This window comes from Leopardus geoffroyi, chromosome B4, assembly GCF_018350155.1.
Source record: "Leopardus geoffroyi isolate Oge1 chromosome B4, O.geoffroyi_Oge1_pat1.0, whole genome shotgun sequence".
Taxonomy (NCBI): domain Eukaryota; kingdom Metazoa; phylum Chordata; class Mammalia; order Carnivora; family Felidae; genus Leopardus; species Leopardus geoffroyi.
Window position 1 is genome coordinate 118,375,959 of NC_059341.1, and position 20,800 is coordinate 118,396,758.

At 37.5% G+C, this 20,800-nt stretch overlaps 1 protein-coding gene across 3 annotated transcripts in view; it reads left to right on the forward strand.

Moving 5' to 3' along the window:
- The window catches only part of CFAP54 (cilia and flagella associated protein 54), a 291,595-nt gene that overhangs the window by 217,808 nt on the left and 52,987 nt on the right, over positions 1-20,800 (forward strand). For 2 of the 3 annotated variants that reach the window (XM_045463270.1, XM_045463272.1), the window contains 4 exons: positions 522-620; positions 1,157-1,298; positions 17,286-17,459; positions 18,998-19,218. In XM_045463270.1, the coding sequence (XP_045319226.1) occupies positions 522-620; positions 1,157-1,298; positions 17,286-17,459; positions 18,998-19,218 (636 nt within the window). Of the gene's footprint in view, positions 1-521; positions 621-1,156; positions 1,299-17,285; positions 17,460-18,997; positions 19,219-20,800 lie in introns of those variants that run through there. The other variant, XM_045463273.1, reaches the window with a different exon arrangement.

The following is a 20,800-nucleotide window of genomic DNA, read 5'->3' on the forward strand; positions in this document are numbered from 1 at the left end:
ACCTATCAGAAACCTTTAAGTAATATTCTTATTTCTGACATTCTCACACAATGTATTCAACTTATAAATCATCTATTAAAATGGCAAATACCATTTTAAGTAAATACTTACCTTAAAATGCCATTTGTGTTTATTTTATTGTTATTAAAATCCAAGCTCAGTATAAAAAATTAGAAAAGATGAGAAAAATAAGCACCTTTAAGAGCCATAATAACCACTGTTAATAATTTTCTTTGCTTGTGTATACAGGGAATATATGTGTATACATATCTTTTTAAAAATAGGATCGTACTTTGCATACTATTTTGTAACCTCTACTTTTCTGTCTCTAATATATTTGAACATCTTTTCATGTCAATACATCTAATACATACATTATTATTCTTTATTTTTACATTATTATTCTTAATGGCTATATAGTGTTCCACTGAAATGTCATTTTCAGAGGATGAGAAAATTTATCATGCAACTTCATGGTATCTTTATCTATTTTTATATAACATATGTGCTATATTTTTTAGACTCCTACCAGAAGGCCTAGTTCTATTAAAGAACCAACAGTAAATAGATTTGAAATGTACAGTTCACTGGCCTGGACTGTGATAAGAGCTGCTGCCCAGGTTGGTGTGATTTTTATTTAAGCTTCCTTTTAACTGGCCTGTCTGTATCCTCTACCTACTAGTTGTTAAGACAGCATAACGTATCTAGACAAGAGAAAGGAAAATTCACATTCTTTAGGATTTATGCCAATGATCTTTCTTTGGGAAGATTAGGGATGCTCCTTAAGTATGTTGTGTTTTTAATCTTTATTAGGCAGACCTGTCTTTGTTTGTTTCGGCTTTTCTTTAATGAAAGTATTGGCAGATACATATGTGCACATTTTGACATTTTGGCAAATATCTTTCAGAGCTAGGTGAGATAGCCTATTTAAAGTGACTCATGCATTAATTAAATTGTCAACAATAATGATTTGTTTGACAATGATATATACTACATGTTGGGCATCACATGCTGTTTTCCAGATTGTCTTTATTTTTTCTTCCAATGTATATTGAATATGATTTTATGAATTCACTTTTTTACATTATGGGCCTAATGGATAATCTATGAATTGGAAAGCTTACATTTATGAATTCTAATTCTGCATTAATTTTAGGTCAGTGAAGCTGTGCTAGCAGTTAATCTACTTATTGGAAAGAAGAATGCTAGAACTGATAAAGTCAGCCAAGGGGCCTTACCAAATATCCCCGAATTTGCCACTGTGGATCTTTTGTCTTCATATACAGATTATTTGCTTGGTATGTTTGAAATGTCTAGGCATTTTATAAAAACCTGATACATGTAATGCATAATCAAGTTGCAAAGGTTTAATCATGGTGATTTGTTGGGTTTTAGCTTAGAGAGTATCATGGCAGGAGGAACCTCAGAAAGACAGGGGCTCTGCAGCCTAGCTGCCAAAACAAAGGGGCATCACTTCATTGTATGTACGTCTGTGTTACTCAATCAGCTGTTGCATTTCAGATGCAGGACTCTGTGAAAAATGGTATTTCCTTCTGTCTATTTTCCAGTTCACACATGTCAAATGAGGCCTTTTGGAAATATTTACTTGTGGATCCTTTCCTGATCCCCTAAAATGTGTGCTCACCCTCATACTCTCATGTAGTTCTCTGTTCTTTTTCTTAGTTATTTTATATTTGTGTGTGTGCGTGTGCATGTATGGGTGTGCACATGGGTATACATGTTTGAACTCTTTCTCTCATTAAGCTATCATCAGCTTCCTGAGGATAGGGACTTTATTTGATTTGCTGCCCTAACTGCAGAAAATCACACATTACTTGCACATGACAGGCATTTGTAATTGTTTATTTTTTTTCCATTTTTTTGTTTGTTTATTTTTGAGAGAGAGAGAGAGCACAAGTAGGAGAGAGGCAGAGAGAGAGGGAGACACAGAATCTGAAGCAGGCTGCAGGCTCTGAGCTGTCAGCACAGAGCCCAATGTGGGGCTAGAACCCATGAACTGTGGTATCATGACCTGAGCTGAAATTGGAGGCTTAACTGACTGAACCACCCAGGCGCCCCTCGTAATTGTTGAATGAATTAATGAATGAGAGGTTAGAATTTAAACTCGATCTCACTATTATTTGTTTTTTCTATTTTACGGCTCCTTTGTTAGCTAGCAAACTGTCATATAAACCTCTAAGTCAGATCAGCAGTAATATATTTAAGATTCATTTATGTGTTTGTCCATTCATTCATTTGAAAAATAGTTATTGAGTGCTTCTTGTATGCTGAACACTTGGATGGTTCAAAGACATAAGGTGCTGGAGTCTTACTTCCAGGCTGACATTTCAGTAACAACAATAACTAATTTTCCTTGGCACTAGGTGAGCATTGAGCCAAATGGGGTGAAGAGTGCTACTTTAACCTGGTGGGGGTGGGAGTGTTCTTCCTAAAGCCGCTGAAAACACATCTGTAGGCAGCAGCTTACTCTGCTGAAGTGTTAAGTCAACTTTAGCCAAAGGATTAGTGTCTAAAACCATCCCTTTCCTTGGCTTTCTTCCTTTCCAACCCAAAAATGTATTGCCTGAGGTTAAAGCATTAGATGAACTTTTTCTGCCAAGTTGTGGTTTTCCTATTTTATTGCTTTGATGTCTGGTGGGATTTTGTTTCATCGGTTTCATCTAAAATGCCATATTAAGCAGTTATTACCAAAATTATGCTGTGTATCAAACAACCCTAGAACTTAGTGGCAATGAGAATTCATCCTTTGACTTGGTCTGGTCCATGTACCTTTGTTATGAAGCCCAGGCTGAGGAGGCAGTGGCTGTTTGGAGCATGCTCTTCTCATGGTGTACAGCAGAGCAAAGGGGCCAAGCTCTATCATAGAAGTACACTCAAGGTCTCTCTTCACACCATATCTCACTGGCCATGGCAAATCATATGGCCAAGTCCAACATCAGTGAGGAAGGGGAAACCACTGTGCCAGGCGAGGAAGGGAGAGGGGCACGAATGTTTGCTGAATGATAATCCAAACTATCTTACGTGACAAGTCCAGTCTGTGGCTGGCAGCTACCTGAGAGGAATTCTGAACCCCTGTATGGAAATACAGGAAGAGGTGTTGCAGTGATCCGTTAATGATGTCACCAATGGACACATCCAGTGAGGAGCCGCATCCCGGATCCAAATGATCTGAGTTGATCAGTTGAGCAGGTGGTCTTCATCTTAGCTGTGCTTACTGCTAGAATGTGTGATTTCTTTGCCCTTCTCAGTGATTTTCATAGTATATTCCAATTTTCAGTTTCTGTTTTGTACCATTAGCACTCTTTTACTGTTTTACAAAAATAGTAATTTGAAATGACCAAATTTTGAAGTCCCATCTATTTTGCATTTTGCCTTGCCTTAAGGGTAATAGTTTTGCCCTCCAGTATTTTCCTAGCAGACTGATAATTAATTCATGCTGATGATTTCCCTCACTTCAGTATTTGGGTTGGAAGGAGGTACTGAATCCCCTCCTGACTGCTACAAATACCCAGCCGGCAACGAAGTTTATATTATAATGAATTGCTAATGGGCAAGAGCAACAAATAAAACTTGTTTGATTTTCCTTGCATTAGCATAAATTAGCATCCAGGAGAAAACGTCCTCAGTAATCTCACCTTTGCTAGCATTGATGTGTACTCAAGGTGGTGACCAATAGTCATGGTTTTTGTGTGTGGAACGCTGCACCAGATATTTGTGTCCAAAAGGAAGAAGGAGTCATAGAAAACCAAGAAAGTGAGTCTTTCCTTCCATGAGGTTCCAGTCATTGACAGTCAGAACAGAGATACACTTTGGAATTATATAGATATGTCTCTTACGAGGTCCATATTAATGGAAGCAAATTAGGCTGAAGCTGGACGACAGACAGGATGGGCATATTAGTTAATTGGAAACATTTTTTTTTTCTGGAACAAGTATATTGTGGGGCAGGTAAAAAAAAACACATTTTCTCAACAGAGCAATTGGCAATCGGAGAAGCATGATGACAGAATAGACTATTCATGTGTATGTGAACCATAATAGGTCAGCATGTGTACCAGAGAGCTACTGTATGACGTCTGCAGAATAAGAAGATACCAGAGTGATTCAGCTGATCCAATTTATAGAGGTTTTCTCTACATTGTCTTATAGGCATAGAGACCCTGAGATGATGATACTGGCAATATAAGATCATATTTAGTTTCAGTGCAAAAAAAAAAAACACACACACACATTTATTAGATGCCTACTTCGGGCCTAGTTGTATTTAAATATACTTATCTTTTTTGTCTTGATTTTCTTGTGGCTTTAGGAAAAATTTCAGCTGGGATAAAAATTGTTAAATTCTGTAAGACAGTTTGAATTAAAAGTAAAATTTAGGGCTAGTGGTCCTGGATGCAGCTTCTCACAACCAAATGCACTTGGTCTATAGAAAATATAAATGTTTGTCTTGCGAAAACTAATGGCGGTGAACCTATTGTCAGAACATACAAAGAGAACTGTGAATGAAGACTTAGGATCACAGTTGACCTTTAATATAGGCTCTGCCTGTTGAAACAGAGAAAAGCTTTCAGCCTGAAAAAATAGGATTTGTTCTTTCCTTACTGCCTTGGGCCTGGTCCAGAAACATGGGGTCAATACCAACTAAAAACTGAGATGCCATTCCTCTGCTACTATCTTGATTTCTTGTATTCCTCTGAGACACAATACTCCATAGGTGGGGACCTAGGGAAACACATTACATCCTCAAATCCCAAAGTATTACACTACTTACAGATTAGAATGGAGAAAAATCATTTATGCTAATAGCAGTGATTGTGTGTGTGTGTGTGTGTGTGTGTGTGTGCGCGCGCGCACATGCGTGTGTGTACCTGCTATGTATCAGTTCATAGTATTAGCAGCTGAGACAATTGGAGCATGATGAGAACCATCCTCAGTGAAGCAGAGCTGTCCTGGTCCAACACCTGCAAGCTTCTAGAAATGTCATTCAGAGCTCTATACTTTGATCACTTAAATCTGAGAAGGAACCGTCTCATGACCAAGAGCAGAGCACATATTCTCCACCCTCTATTACCAGACTCTAGGTGTGAAGACATTCTTTATCCTAGACAGAGTCAACAATGAAAAATAGGAAGCAACAGAAGGCACCCGTAAGGAAACATTGCCAGACAAGCACAATGAAATGCTCTCTTGAAGACTCAGAGGAAGACTGACACTTCAGGGAGCCAAAAGAAATGTAACAAGATCCTTTAAAACCTTCAGCAGGGCCCAGTCAAAGACTGACACAAAACAGAAAGCCATATGCAGCGAATGCTAGATAACAGTGGGACCAGTGTGTCCTGATGCCATACGCTAGTGCTTTATGTGATTTCATCTGTCCTTGATGAAAATCCCATGGCAGTGTCATTATGCATATATATTAAACGAAGAAAGGTTCTCAGAGAGGTTATGTAACCAGGATAATTTTCTACTGCTGATGCAAATCCTGATCTATCCGGTTCTAAAAGCTGTGCCCTTGATCACTGTGTTGGGTGTGATAAGAAAGTATTACCAGGAAATCAAAGTGCAGAATGAATGCATCACCCTTTCGGATTGAGCTGACATGAAAGATGCTTTTTCCCTCCCCAATCCAAACATGTAACACAAGGTTGGATAAAACAGAACTGAAATTGTTTTAACTTACAGCTGAGCATGAAGTCAGGAAAGGGAAATCTCAAGTTACCAAAGTAAATTGAGTGATTCTGAGCAAGAGCTGCAGGTGAGGACGCCATTGGCGAGGGCACTACTAGGGCTGGGACTTGGATGCCAGGACAAAGAGGGCGTCTGGAAGGAGGGCCCTGTGGGTAGGGAAGGTCAGAACCCTGATAACTGCTTAGAATTGAGCTTCAGAGTGGGCTTGTCAAATTGAGGGCTAGAAACACATTGCCCACCGGCTTGAGTAGATGCAGAGAAACGTGCCACATTGCCCGGTCAGGGCCAAAACTGAGTCACTTGGGAGAAGTCAGAACCCCACCTGAGATTGTAAGGTTGGAATTCTCACCACCTGAAAGTTGCAAGGAAATGAGCATGAATACTTGCCCAGAACCAGTGAAACCCATGCAGCTCTGGCTGAGGCTGGAGGGAAACCGTTGCAAAGGGACCCACCTCCCACAAAAGTTCTTCTGAAAATAAATGTATATTGCAGGTTATACCTGGAAAAATTCCGACATCACTTTTGGATTATAAAAACAAAGAAAGTAATTGTGAGCATTCAGTCAGAAAAAGTGGACTTTCTATAAAGAAAGAAGAGTTGAACTGGCCTTAATTTTCTCCTGTGACATTAAAGACCAGACGACATTGGTCAAATATGTACAGAGGCTCTTTTAGTTTAGTTCAATTTTTTACATAGGTGATTTGTTCTCAAGAATCAAAACTCAAAAGACCTCAAAGGGCATGGAGAGAAAAGTCTCCCTTCTGTCTTCTCTACAAATGACTGACTTGTCCCTAGAGACAATTGATGTTGTCATTTTATTCCTGCTGTAACCAACAGCCACAATTTAGTGGTTTAACACAACACAAGGTCTGTCTTCCAGTTCAGGAGGTCAGAAGTCTAAAATGGGTCTCACTGGGCTAACAAAATTAAGGTGTCAGTGAAGTACTTTAGGGGAGGCGATAGGTGAGAATCTCTTTCCTTGTATTTTCCAGGGGCTTGTGGCCCCTCCCTACATCTTCCAATCTCTCTGACTCTGACATACCCTGTCTCTCTCTCGTTTCCCTTTTCTACATATAAGGGCGTCTAGGATTACACTGGGACTACATGGATGACCTAAGAAAACTCCCCCTCTGAAGGTCAGCTGATAAGCAATCTTAATTCTATCTGCAGCCATATTTCTCCTTTGCCCTGTAACCTAACATATTCAGAGTTTCTGGGGATGAGTACACGGACATCTTTTGGGAAACTTTATTCTGCTACCACAATCAGTTTTCTAGGTTCTGTACCAGAGGTATACATGCTTATGCAAACTGCTGAGGTGCCACTGGAGAGGACAGAATCCACTTCAATTAATTTAAGCAGAAGGAGATTTATTAAGACTTCCAAAATCCCTGCGAGGACCGAAGAAACAAATTCTAGGCTGAACATCCTGACTAAGCGACACAAAGCTAGGCCACCAAGGGAACTGGAGGTTTTTGTTTTGTTGTAAATAAGTGTCTTAGTCTGTTAACACCGCTATAACAAAATACCACAGACTGGCTAGCTTATAAACAACAGAAATGTACTTCTCACAGGTGTGGGAGCTGGAAGTCCAAGATCAGGTTCAGTACCTAGTGAGGGCCCGCTTTCTGGTATCTAGATGGTGCCTTCTCATGTGATAGAAGGGGCTAGGGATCTCTCTGGAGCCTCTCAGTACTCATCCCATTCAGGAGGGCTCTAATGTCATGAGCTCAGCACCTCCCAAAGGCCTCACCTTCTAATATCATACTGGGGATTAGCATTTCAACATATTTGGGAGGAGACACAAACATTCAGACCAGAGCGTAAAGGCAGCTGTAGAATCAGGAATCTGCCTGCAAAGGAAGGAGGCGTTGCTCTGGCTGCAGCCTCAAGAGCCACGTGGCCTCTGCCAGAACCCACACCAGCAAGAGAGGTGCCTCGAATCCTGTCTCCTGCACCACCTAGCACAGTGCCAATTTCAACTTCTATGGGAATGCGTGGAATTCATGACACCTAAGTCCCATGCAGGGCCCTAGCTGCAAGGAAATCTCGCAACCGTGATTTTTATCTTTGTAACTTCAATATAGGCAGGCACATTCAGGGATTAGGATGGATGTTGCATGAACCAATATGGCTGCACACACCAATACATTGATATGTTTTTCCCTAAACAAATACAATTAATAGCATAAATATTAGTGCACACAATTACTTTCTTTGCTCTTTTTTCCTTCCACTTAAGTGTATCTATTGGCAAATTTTTCAAATCAATACAGTGTCTTTTTATCGTTGCATAATAACCCTCTATAAATTGCATTATAGTTAAATTAGTCTCCTTTTGATGGATTTTTTTTAGGTTGTTTCTACTCTTTTGCTATTACATACAACTCTACTATAGGTAACCTTCTATGTATGTATATATGTGTGCCTTATATATGTTATCTATTGACCCAATAGATAGAGTGTATCTATTGACCCAATAGATACGATGTGTCTGTTGACCCAATAGCTATATTAGCCTATGTACAAAACTTTATATATATATATATGATATATATGTATATCTGTGAATACACACAGGTAAACACACATGTACACTTTATCTATGAATACACACACAAACACACACATGTATAATTTTAAGAAGATTTCATTTTAATTTACACATCTCTTGCTAGGACTAAGCTTAATCGTCTTTTGTGTGAACTTTCTGCCCATAATCTTTGCTCAATTTTTCTTGAGGTTTTTTTTTTTTTTTTTTTCATTTCTTTAAGTATCTGTGAAAGCTCTTCCCCCTGCCTTTTATAGAAATCAATCCTTTAATTTGCAAATATATTTTTCCAATTATCAATTGGAATTGGAATTCCAATTATCCAATTTTTTTTGGTGGTGGTTCTATACCATAAAGAAATGTTTTATTTCAAAATAGTATAAATTATTAATCTTTAAAAAATTTTTAAAATGTTTTTATTTATTTTTGAAAGAGAGACAGACAGACAGACTGAGTAAGAGTGAGGAGGGGCAGAGAGGGAGACACAGAACCCGAAGCAGGCTCCAGGCTCCGCGCTGTCAGCACAGAACCTGATATGGGGCCCTAACATGAACTGCGAGATCATGACCTGAGCCGAAGTCAGATGCTCAACCAACTGGGCCACCCAGGCTACATTATTAATCTTTTCTTTGATAACTTCTGGATTTATATCAGAAAGATCTAGTCCCTACTCTAAGACTATAAGTGTGTTCTCCCACAGACTTTTAATAATTTATGGAAACCTATTTGGAATATGTAAAAAATGACAAATGGATACACATTTAATTTTTCCAGATGGCTGCCTTATTTCTGTACTTTTTATTCATTTCCTATTGCTCTGTTCTATTCAGGCTTCAACACCACACTGTTTTAATTATCATAGCCTTATATTTAATATCTATTAGGATGAGTCTCCACTCACTAATCTTTCTTATCGAAATTGTTTGTCTTTTATGACTTTTATTTTTTTAACTTTGGAAGCAGCTTGCCTAGTTAAAAAAGTTCTCTTGTGTTTTTATGAGCTGCATTACATTAAGGCATTAACTTAGGAATAACTTACATTTCTATGTTATCGAGTCATCTTAAGCAAGAATATTACATGTCCTATATTTTTTACTTCAAGTCTTTTTGTTTTTTAGTCCCTTAGGAGTACTTTAACATTTTCTTCCAATAGATCTTGTATGTTTCTTGTTAGGTTTATTTCTAAATAGTTAAACTTTTTATTGGCACTGTAAAATTTTTTCATTGAATTTCTACTGGTTGTTGTTTTTGTGTATGGAGGCTATTGATGACTCTCTATTACTTTATTATCTTCCAATTGTTTTTTCCACTTGATTTTTCGTAAACAAAGTCTGGGTCAGTACACGTTTTCTGTAAAGGGACTGATAGTAAATATTTTAGGCTTTGTTGTCTCTGTTGCAAGCAGTCAACTCTGCTACCGTGATGTGAAAGGCACCACAGGCAGGATGTAAACGAATGGACGTGGCTGTGTCCCACTGACACGTAGTTATGGACACTGATGTTTGAATTTCATAAAACTTTGACATGTCACAAAATATTCTTCTTCTTCTGCTTTTTTTCAGCCACTTAAAAGTATGAAAACCATTCTTAGCTCATGGGCCATACATTAACATGGATAGGCCTGATTTGGCCCATGAACTATAGTTTGACAACCCCTGGAAAAGGTGAATAGAAGTCTCCTACTATTACTATCATTTTATCTCTTGTCTTATAGCTATAGTATTTTTTTTAATTGTTGCAACTGTTACTTAAGGTATGAATATTCTATTTAAATTATATATATATACATGTATATATATATATGTATATATATATATATACACACATATATATATGTATATATATATATATACATATATATATATATGTATATATATATAAAGTTTATGTATTTCTTTTGAGAGTGAGAACACAAGCAGGGGAGGAACAGAGAGCGAGGGAGAGAGAGAATCCCAAGCAGGCTCTGCACTGTTAGCACACAGCCTGATACGGGGCTTGAACTCACAAACTTCAAGATTGTGACCTGAGCAGAAACCAAGAATTGGGTGCCTAACTGACTGAGCTACCTTTATTGTGGATTAGACTGAGCTACCTCATATCTTTATTGTGAATTAGACCTGTAACATTATAAAGGCTCCACTTTTGTTTCACTTGGTGCTTTTTGGCCAGAATGCTGGCTTATCTGATAGTAGGTTCACAAATATCCCTTTTGTTTGTTTGTTTACATTTTTCTAGGACACATTTGCCCATTCTTTTATTTTCAACCTTTCTCAATAATCTTATTTTAAATATGCCTCTTAAATAGAACACAGAATTGGGTTTTCTTTGTTTTAAAACTTGATCGTTGGTTTTTTTTAGCAATAGGCAACTGGCTAAACAATTTTAACTAATTGACATGAAAGGTAACTTTGGCATTATTATGTATCATTTTACAAGATGTATGTAATAAATTAGGAAAAAAACAATAAAATAAAGTTGTAATTTCAGGAAAAAACAATAAACTATTAGCAAAGTTATTTAGGAAAATTACAGTAAAAAAAGAACCCCACAAATGATAAATGATAAGACAAAAGTAATCACTGATATGGAGAAATTAAATTATTAGAGTTTTTTTGTTTAGCTCTAAGCAAATAAATTTGAAAAACTTTGTAGAATATATAATTTTGGAGAAAAATGTAATTTACTTCAAATTTCCTTCAAATTACATTATATAACAATTAGGCAAATCTATTATAGAAGAAATAAAGTTACATTAGAAATTAAGACTGACAGGGGTATATAATCTTTATGTAGTAATTAGTAATATGTAATAACCCCTTTTGAGAATTAATCAGGCAAAAGCTGTTAAAATTGTAAACACCACCTTTGACCCACTAATCTCAATTTAGGAATCTATACTATAAAAATAAAAATCTTTGTGTTATATGAACAAAAAAAAAAGAAATTAAGACTGAAAAATTAAAGTTTATTGATTATTTTTCTATTTATATTTTTTAATATATGAAATTTATTGTCAAATTGGTTTCCATACAACACCCAGTGCTCAACACAAAAGATGCCCTCTTCAATACCCATCATATAGATTAATTTTAAAGAATAGTAATAAATCCATTGCAAGTTAGCATAAAGAACACTAAAAATCTCTTTAGTGTCTGGCATAATAAAAGGTAGCTAGACTCTTATACCTACTTCTGCAGTCAGTCTGTTATAGGGTAATATTTTGGTTGAAATATGTGAAGAAAATCTAGCCTCACACAGATATGTAGACAGAAAATGGAGGATTATTTTAGGAGCCTTTTCAGATAATTGTGGATATTCTTCTTTGGTCCCAAACCAACCCTGGGTAAGTGGTAGTTTCTTAAAGGTTAGTTCCAATGTAGACTCTGAAGCAGTATCACTGAACTTTTTGTACCCTGTTACATTAAAACACATTAGTCTTTCAGTTTGAATGGATCTTTTACTCAGGCATGATTTTGTTACATCGTGTATTAGACACTTGGAAAATAGTGACTCCTGGGTTATGTAGAACTTCCAAATGTTGGTGCAATTCACTGGACAATTTTTAAAAATCAAAATTTTAAAATAGCACCGCCATTCGTATCAGAAAAGTCTAAGCACTGGGAAGCCCATGGTGGCATATACAAATTTTCCAAAACTCTCTGTTTTTACTGAAGATTTTGAATTTTATCATTGGCAGCAAATACTGTCAGTTGTTTTCCTTGAAGACCTACTACTTTTATTTGTGAGAAAGCGTTTGCCACATACTTAAGTCTGAAAGCAGTTTGTCTCCTCAGTTGTTCAGTGGGTGGGCTGCAGGGGTGGGAGGTGGAGCAGTGCATTCCGTTTGCAACTTAATCACAGAAGTGCTTTTCCTCAAGACAGCCATTGCGCTTCAGTATGAAGCAGAAATATTTGATGTGTGTTTCCCATGTTATCACACAGAATGTGAAAAAGACGAGTACTCGGGGTCAGTAGTTAATAACATTAATTTTACTGCTTTATCAGGGATATTCTTAAGTGAAACTGGCACTTTAATTAACTTGTTCATTTTACAATGAGTGCGTGGCAATGAAAAATGCAAGAACTACTAGCACGTTTGTTGTCACTGCCTTCCTAGGTTCGTGCTAAGGCACCGCCGTTTTATTTACTGTTGCTTTTGCACCGTCAGTGCAAACATCAACACGGTTATTCCAGGATCAACCACTGGATTCAGAAAGACTATTCAACACTGCACATTTCACTTGCATTACTGCTCATCATTCACATACAAGGAGATCTTTGAACAGTGGGTGCCGATGCTGTCAAATATAACCAAAACTACATGTCCAACAATGTCTGTAGATTTGAGCATGTGCAAGGCAAAAGTACAACTGTGCAGAGGAGCTGTTAATAGAGTCTTCATGTTTGCAGCTACATCTATTTTTATTTATTTATTTATTTGTTTGTTTGTTTATTTATTTTGAGAGAGAACGAGAGGGGAGCAAGAGGGGGAGAGAGAATCTGAAGCAGGCTCTATGCTCAGCATGGGGCCCGATGCAGGGCTCGGTCTCACGACCATGAGTTCGTGACCTCGGCCCAAATCAAGAGTCAGATGCTTAACTGACTGAGTCACCCAGGAGCCCCTGCAGCTACATCTTTAATTCAACAAGTCATTTTATTATTGGAAAGTGCTAGAATTTGTTTACTGACTTTTCAACCAGTGGAGATTGTTGCAAACAGGACGTTTTGGTCTTAGACTTCAGGACATGTATTCAACTGTGGCAACTTATTAGTCTGTAGGCTTTGTGTGCATTTCTGTAGCCAGCACAATATGATAACCTACTCTATATGATGCTTCACTGATTTTTTCATTTGTAGTTTGAAAAGCTATAACAAAGAATTTTTTTTGACTTTTAAAGAGCTTACCACATACACGTTCAAAGTTTTGTTCCTTTTTCTTTAAACTGTGAACCATGGGTCTTAAGATGCCTCAACTTAGCAGGCACCGTAATACTGTTTTAAAAATGTGCACCTCACTATCAAGAAGCATGCATTGCTATTTCTTTCTAAGATTTATATCTCGGTGTTATCCTCTGTCTCCATTGCATCCTCTACTTGGTGACAGCTACTTTGGGCACGATTCCATACAACTTGTGGTTTCGGGTTTTAGCTCTTCCCTGATTTACTGAAAATAGAATCTGTGTTTTTGTTACCTGTGTTTTGTGTTGTTTGGGATGGTTTCCAGGAGAAGGATACATGCCAATAGTATAAGGACACATTTGCCGGAAGTCACCACAAAATTATTTTATTGTATTATAACATAAATATGGAAAATGACACAAATCATGAAGATACAACTTGATTCAACATCCTAAAGGAAATACCTATACAACCATCATGGGTCAAAAATAGAACAAATCCAATAATCCAGAAGTCTACATCATCCCCCCTACCATTGCCTACCAACCCTCTTTTTTTCCAGCTTTATTGAGATATAATTGACATGTAACATTGTGTAAGTTTAATGTATACCATGTAATGATTTATACAGGTACACATTATGGATGATTACCACAGTAAGGTTAACACATCTTAACCTTCCTGCTTTCTAATTTATAACAGATGGATTAGTTTTGCCAGCTTTTGATTCTGTGTAAGTGAAATTATATAGTCTATATTCTTCTGTATCTGTCTTCTTTTGTTCAACGCTATATTTGTGTAGTTCATTCTTGATGGACATAATAACAATTCATTATCCATTCTACCGTTGATAAACATTTGGGGGTTATCATGAATAATGCTTCCATGAATATGCTTGTACATTACATTTTTGTGCACAAAGCACACATTTAAAAATTTTCTTGGGGCGCCTGGGTGGCGCAGTCGGTTAAGCGTCCGACTTCAGCCAGGTCACGATCTCGTGGTCCGTGAGTTCGAGCCCCGCGTCGGGCTCTGGGCTGATGGCTCAGAGCCTGGAGCCTGTTTCCGATTCTGTGTCTCCCTCTCTCTCTGCCCCTCCCCCGTTCATGCTCTGTCTCTCTCTGTCCCAAAAATAAATAAACGTTGAAAAAAAAATTAAAAAAAAATTTTTCTTAATTAATTAAATTTAGTTTGTTTATTTTTGAGAGAGAGAATGAGAGACAAAGTGCAAGCGGGGGAGGGGCAGAGAGAGAGAGCGAGACACAGAATCCAAAGCAGGCTCCAGGCTCTGAGCTGTCTGCACAGAGCCCAATACGGGGCTCAAACTCATGAACTGCGAGATCATGACCAGAGCCAAAGTCAGGCACTTAACTGACTGAACCAGCCAGGCATCCCTGTACACATTTTTATGTATATACCAAGGAGTAGAATTGCTGGTTAATAGATATGTATTTTTTCAACTTTAGTGAATACTACCAAGAAGTTTCCCGAAAGGGTTTGAATTTGAAGTTTACCCTGATGACTACAATTGTAGGGCACTATTATATATAGCATTGGCTTTTGCTTAGTCTTTTTGGGAACTCCTTATTCAAGAATAATGCCCAGTTTCCGTGGGGGTTTTTGGTCTTTCTTTTTAGAAATATGGAGAGATTCTGGATATGACCATTTTATAGATTATATGTATTGCAAATATCTTTTACCCCTCCTGTGTTTTGCCTTTTCATTCTGCTAGTGGTATCTTTTGATTATACAAAGTTCATAATTTTAATGTTGTCCAATTTATAAATGTTTTCTTTTATGGTTTCTACTTTATGTGTTCAGTTTTAGAAATCTTTTTATTTGCAAAAATTATAAAGATACCCTCCTATCTTAACCATCTTTTTTTTTTATTTACTTTTCACATATAGATCTGTAATTCACCTAGAATCTATTCTTGTGTATGGTGTGAGGCCAAAGTCAAGATTAATTTTTTTTCCATATGATATACAATTAACCCGGAATCATGTATTGAGGAGACAAACCTTCTTCACAACATTGCTGCATCACATCTGTTGTAAATCAAGCACCCAAATATGTGGAGTGAGAGAGAAAGGGAGAGGGAAAGGCAGAAAGAGAGCCAGTTGAGAGAATCAGTATGTTCTTATATTTATCTCATCAAAAAAATAAATATAAGAATATTTTGCAAGACCAAAAGGAGAGACGAGGGTTCACACCAAAAAGGCGTTCTATGTTCCAAAAGCAGTGTGAATGAAAAGATCTAGGCCTAGATGCAAAATGAAATTTTAAATCACCACAAATAATGAGGAGTTTATTAAAAACATTACAGAATAGGGAAGATGGTCAAATACAGAGTAATAAACAGCTGACTAGCATCGGGCTTTGCACCAGCAACAACAGATACTAGAAAGCAGTAGAACAAAGCCTTTATAGATTTTAGGAAAAATTAGCTGGATAGTCAGTCAAGCATGAGGGCCTTGTAAGGACTCAAATGGTAGGCGCCCCTCTTTGGGGGAACTTTTTAAAAGTAAGTTACTAGCAAGTGTACCTTAGCACACAAGGTTGCAAACAAAAAAGTTTATGTGAGATAGAAACAAAAGAAGGAAGGAAGGCAGGAAAGAAGGAAGGAAATGGGATTAGAAAAGGTTTACATAGTACTTCAAAAGTACTGAGAATATTGTTTGATAAACTGGGTGGTAAGTACATGGGGGTTCATCTTATTATTCAAGGAAACATACATAGACCATTAACCATAAAAAATTCTGTTCATCTTTCCTCCCTCCCTTCCCAGAGGCAACCACAACCCTAATAAAATACTAATATATATATATATATATATATATATATATATATATATATATCTGTGTGTGTGTGTGTGTGTACATAAATAATACAAAATATTTCATTGGGTTTTTTTTTCAAATGTATGCACATGGTAGTATACTCTATGTATCACCTGCTTCTTAACTTGGTATACATTGTGAAGATCAACCCAGGAGCACCCTCATCATGCCCATTTTAAAGATGAGAAGATTAAAACCCAGGAAGTCAAAAACCCAGAGAGACCTAAGGAACAGAGAGGGTCAAATCACACAGTAGTGAGAAGTACATCTGGAACTTGAACTGAGATACTACATGATACTTTCTGCTCTATCAATCTAATTAATTCATTTTCATGCCATCAAATGAATAGACTTCTGTTTATTTTTCCAAATTTCCATTTTTTTGATATTACAACAATGTTGTTATGAATGTCTTACACAAGAGTCCTCGTACACTTACATGAGTATCCACATTTTCAGTTGTATTAGATCCTGCCAAACTGCTTTCCCAAGAAGTTGCCCTCACAAGTAGTATATAAGAATCCTGGTTTCCTCACACCGTTATCAATATTTATTATTTCAGATTTTAATATCTATCAACTACCGAGGGAGAGATGGGAAATGGTATTTCACTTTAATTTGCATTTTTCTGATTTTTAGTGATGTTAAAATTTTGGCTGTTTGAGTCTCCTTTTCTAGGAGTTGACTGCTGAAATTCTTTGCCCACTTTTCTGTTGGACTCTTTGATTTTTTTTTAATTGATTGGTGCAAGGTGCTATACATATTTGAGAAAAAAACAGATCATTTTTTAAATGTTTATTTATTTATTTTGGGAGAGAGAGAGAGAAACTGTGTGTGTGCGTGTACATGGATGCACGTGCCACATAGGGGCAGCGAGAGAGGGAGAGAGAAAAAAGAATCCCAAGCAGGCTCTGCATTGTCAGCTGAGAGCCCAAAGAGGGCTCGATTTCATGAACTATGATATCATGACCTGAACCAAAATCAAGAGTGGGACACTTAACTGACTGAGCCACTCAGGTGTCCCAAGAAAAACAATTCATACATGTTACAAATATTTTTTCTCAGTCAATGTTTTGTCTTGTAACTTTGCATTTGGTGTCTTTTATGATACAAAAATGTTTTTTAATGGGAATGTAGTCCCATGTGTCAATCTTTCCTTAATGGGTTCTGCTTTTTTTTTTTTAATATGGTTATTTTTCAAGGAAAGCATAGTATTCGTCTTAAAAACTTTTTTTCACTTATTATTATTATTATTATTATTATTATTATTATTATTTACTTGCAGATAACTACCAAGTGCTGTTCCAGACTGCCTGTACATTTTCTTATCAAAATGATGGCATGTGTGACAACACAGATGCTAGAAAAAAGACTCCGACTAAAGTGGATATTACGTGGATTCTTCTACTGCGCTACTATATTCATCTGCAAAGGATTAATAATATGAGCAAATTGCTAGGTAGGTTTTTGATGTGTTAAGAAAGAACACATTCCTTTCCAGTTCTTGTTCAAGTCATGTTTCTTAGAATTATAAAGTACTTTTGACATCTTTTTGAGTGAACTCTCATCAGAAGATGAAAATTTTAGCGGATCTTAAGCTGGGATACACAGATCTTTGGGCAGAATAGTATTCCAATGTAACTGACTTCCTTTGACATTCTATGTATTTTATTTATTTGATGTATTTAAAAATGTTATTATAAAGAGGCATCCAGGGGCTTCCCAAGAGTGCCAATGTGGCCCATGGCTCAAAACAGTCGAGAATCAGGGTGATAGTAATGTGACAGCTTAGAAAATGAACACGATAAAATTTTGGCTTTAAGGAGAGAATGTTCCCGTATTCAGTATGTACAAGAGAAGAGATTCATGCTTCAGATAGGATACTTAACTTCATTTCACTGTTTTGTTTAGGTTTTTTTTTGTTGTTGTTGTATCATCTAATGCTGTCAGAAAAGCATAGAAAATCTGGTATAATCTACTTCACGTCAGTCCTTATTGTGTTTGTGACAATGTATGTTGTGTTTTTTCTGTGGCAATGACATTGGTGATTTAGTGTTGTTCATCAGTGCAAACAGGCGGAAAAGACAGTTTGACCCATGTCAGGGCCCAGGGATGGAGGAGCCAGCAGAGCAAATAGGCTGCCACGGAGTGTCTAAGCACAGTTATCAGGGACTAGCAGTGGGATAGAAAAGCACCCAGGAAGTGTCAGGGGAGTGCATCACGAGACGGGCAAGAGGAAGGGAAGTTCGGTGACTAAGGATGCGGAAGTGAGCCAGTGCAGCACACCCTGGCAATGCCTGCCCCACATCAGCCCGGCTCACCTCTGAATTCACCTGCTGGCCCTTGCCACATGAAGCACCCACATTTTACTGCTTTTCTGCTCTGGGCTTTTTCTGAACCTACTGAGACTCACCCAGCCCACTGTCAGGACAGACCAGAGTGCCGGGGATTCCACACGTCTGGGAGTAACCTTCAACTAATGAGGTAGGGAATGGTAGCAACCGTTCCAGCTTCCCAGTCCCAGACAATTCTACATGTTATTTTCCAGAAGGCCCTCAGCAGGACTGAGCCCTCATTGTCCACAGCTGCAGCCCATTCATTAACTTACTCTCATTGGCTCTTTTCTCCATCACACTTTGTTTGTTCTTTCACTTATGCTCCTTGAGATCACTTGTCAAATAAATTGCACACAACTCAATTCTTGCTTTAAGATCTGTTTTTGAAGTGAGTCCCAAAGAAGACAACTAGATAGAATGTTTTCACATTGTCAAGCCTTAGAACTTCAAGCAATATCCTCACACCCTTCTGAGATTTTCTTTCATTCCTGTGGCAAGAAGCAATCCCATTAGCATGTAAGCTTAAAAGTGGAGGAATTACATTGGCAGCCACTAGCTGAGGTGATGTGATTTCCAGGGATAGTGGCTAATGAGCAAATACCAACAATACTGAGACTATTGTGTTATCTAATGCGACTCTACATTATTTTTCTTCCCTAAGCATCTCCAAAGCCAAGATCTGGAATTTCTTTGCCAGATGATACACTTCTCACATCCCTTTTCAACTCTGGGCTGATATTGCGCCAAAAGGAAATGCATTTTTTCCTTAAAAGATTTTTACAGCTGTATTCTTCCTCTTGTATTGATGAATTTCCAAAAGAACTATGTCAAGCAGTGGAAACTACATTTTTCTCAGAAAAAACCTTATATAACTCAGTCAAGGTACTGTTTTCAAACATTATGTATTTTTATAAAACTTCTTGGAATCACTGTTATATTTCTGAAGGAAGCACATTTGAGAAAGTTTAAGTGGACACAGTGTATTGTAAATTTCCAATATGTATTTGTGAAATGAATAAAGTAAGTCATTTGCATAGAATTCTTTCCAAACAAAAAATATCAGTCATTTATTTTCAATTATCTTGACTTTGGACTTCACCATATAGTGCTTCCATTTTTGTGATTATACACTTGCCCGTACCAGACATGTCCATATGTCTGTCCCAGAGAAGTGACCTGAAAGTGTTATTTCTTCCAAATTGAGAACCTAAAGTAAAGCTAGGTTATTGGGTAGACAATAATAATTTTTTTAAGTTTATTTATTTATTTTGAGAGAGAGAGAGAGAACGGGGTAGGGGCAGAGAGAGAGGGAGAGAGAATCTTAGGCAGGCTCTGCACTGTCATAGTGGAGCCCAATATGGGCTCAAACCCACAAACCATGAGAATATGACCTGAGCCAAAACCAAGAGGTAGATGCTTAACCAACTAAGCCACCCAGGCACCCCCAGGGGAGGATTTTTTAAATTAGTTTCCAGATACTGGGGTATTGGCATGCCCAATACTCAACACCCCTGTTTCCTCCCAGATTATAAATCACTTGAAAAATAAAAGAGTAAGAGCTTGAGATTAAAAAATACCTATTCTTATGAGTCATAAAGTTGATATTGTTGGATGTGGCTTATATTTACTGGTAAGTGGCCTTCCTAATAGTGAATAGAAAAGTAGACAGATTTTACCAATCCAGCTACATTTGTTTGTTTGGTTGGTTGATTTGGTCGTTACAGGCCCCCTTAAAATCTGTGTGGACACATACCCCTTTAAAATCTGTTGCATGAAGGAGCAGAGAACATTCACTCCCTATAAACCATTCTCTCCCAAGAAGAACCAGCATAACTGTGCATATCCAAAATTTCTTTTTTCCCAAATTCACCAGTCAAGTAGCTCTCCAGGGGAGGAGAGTGACAGGAGGCAGAAAGGCCAGGAACATACTGTTAATGTCCGGCCCTCTGCAGGGAAGGAAGCAACAGGAGTGGGATGAAATCATTTCCATCCAACACCAGATCCTGCTTCACCCCTCAGTAAACTGTGACTACATTTGAGGATTATTGCCATGTGTCCCAGATGCCTCCGGTGTTTTGGCATAGAAGGCAGAGAATGAGAAGGTTGAGAACTACAGTTTTAGTGAATGTGTTCTTGTGAATATTTTGTAAGAGTCTGGAAAATAATAGGTGTGGCTTCTTAAATATTGTCTGAACGGGGCTCTACTTGAGTACTTTACCAGTATGGGCAGCGCACAAATTCCCGTTTCCTAAGCATGATGCTCCAAGCATACAACCTTGAATACATTGTAAGTACGTGTGACATGTCTAATGGCAGCAGTGTTATCAAAGATTGTTGTACCCTGTTTGCTTTTCCTTTTTTTTTTTTTTTAATATAATTAGTGTAACATTCTTCCAGAATAATCAGCTCTGGAGATCATTGTCACTTGCCTGACAGGTGCAAGCCACCTAATCATGTGTTCGTT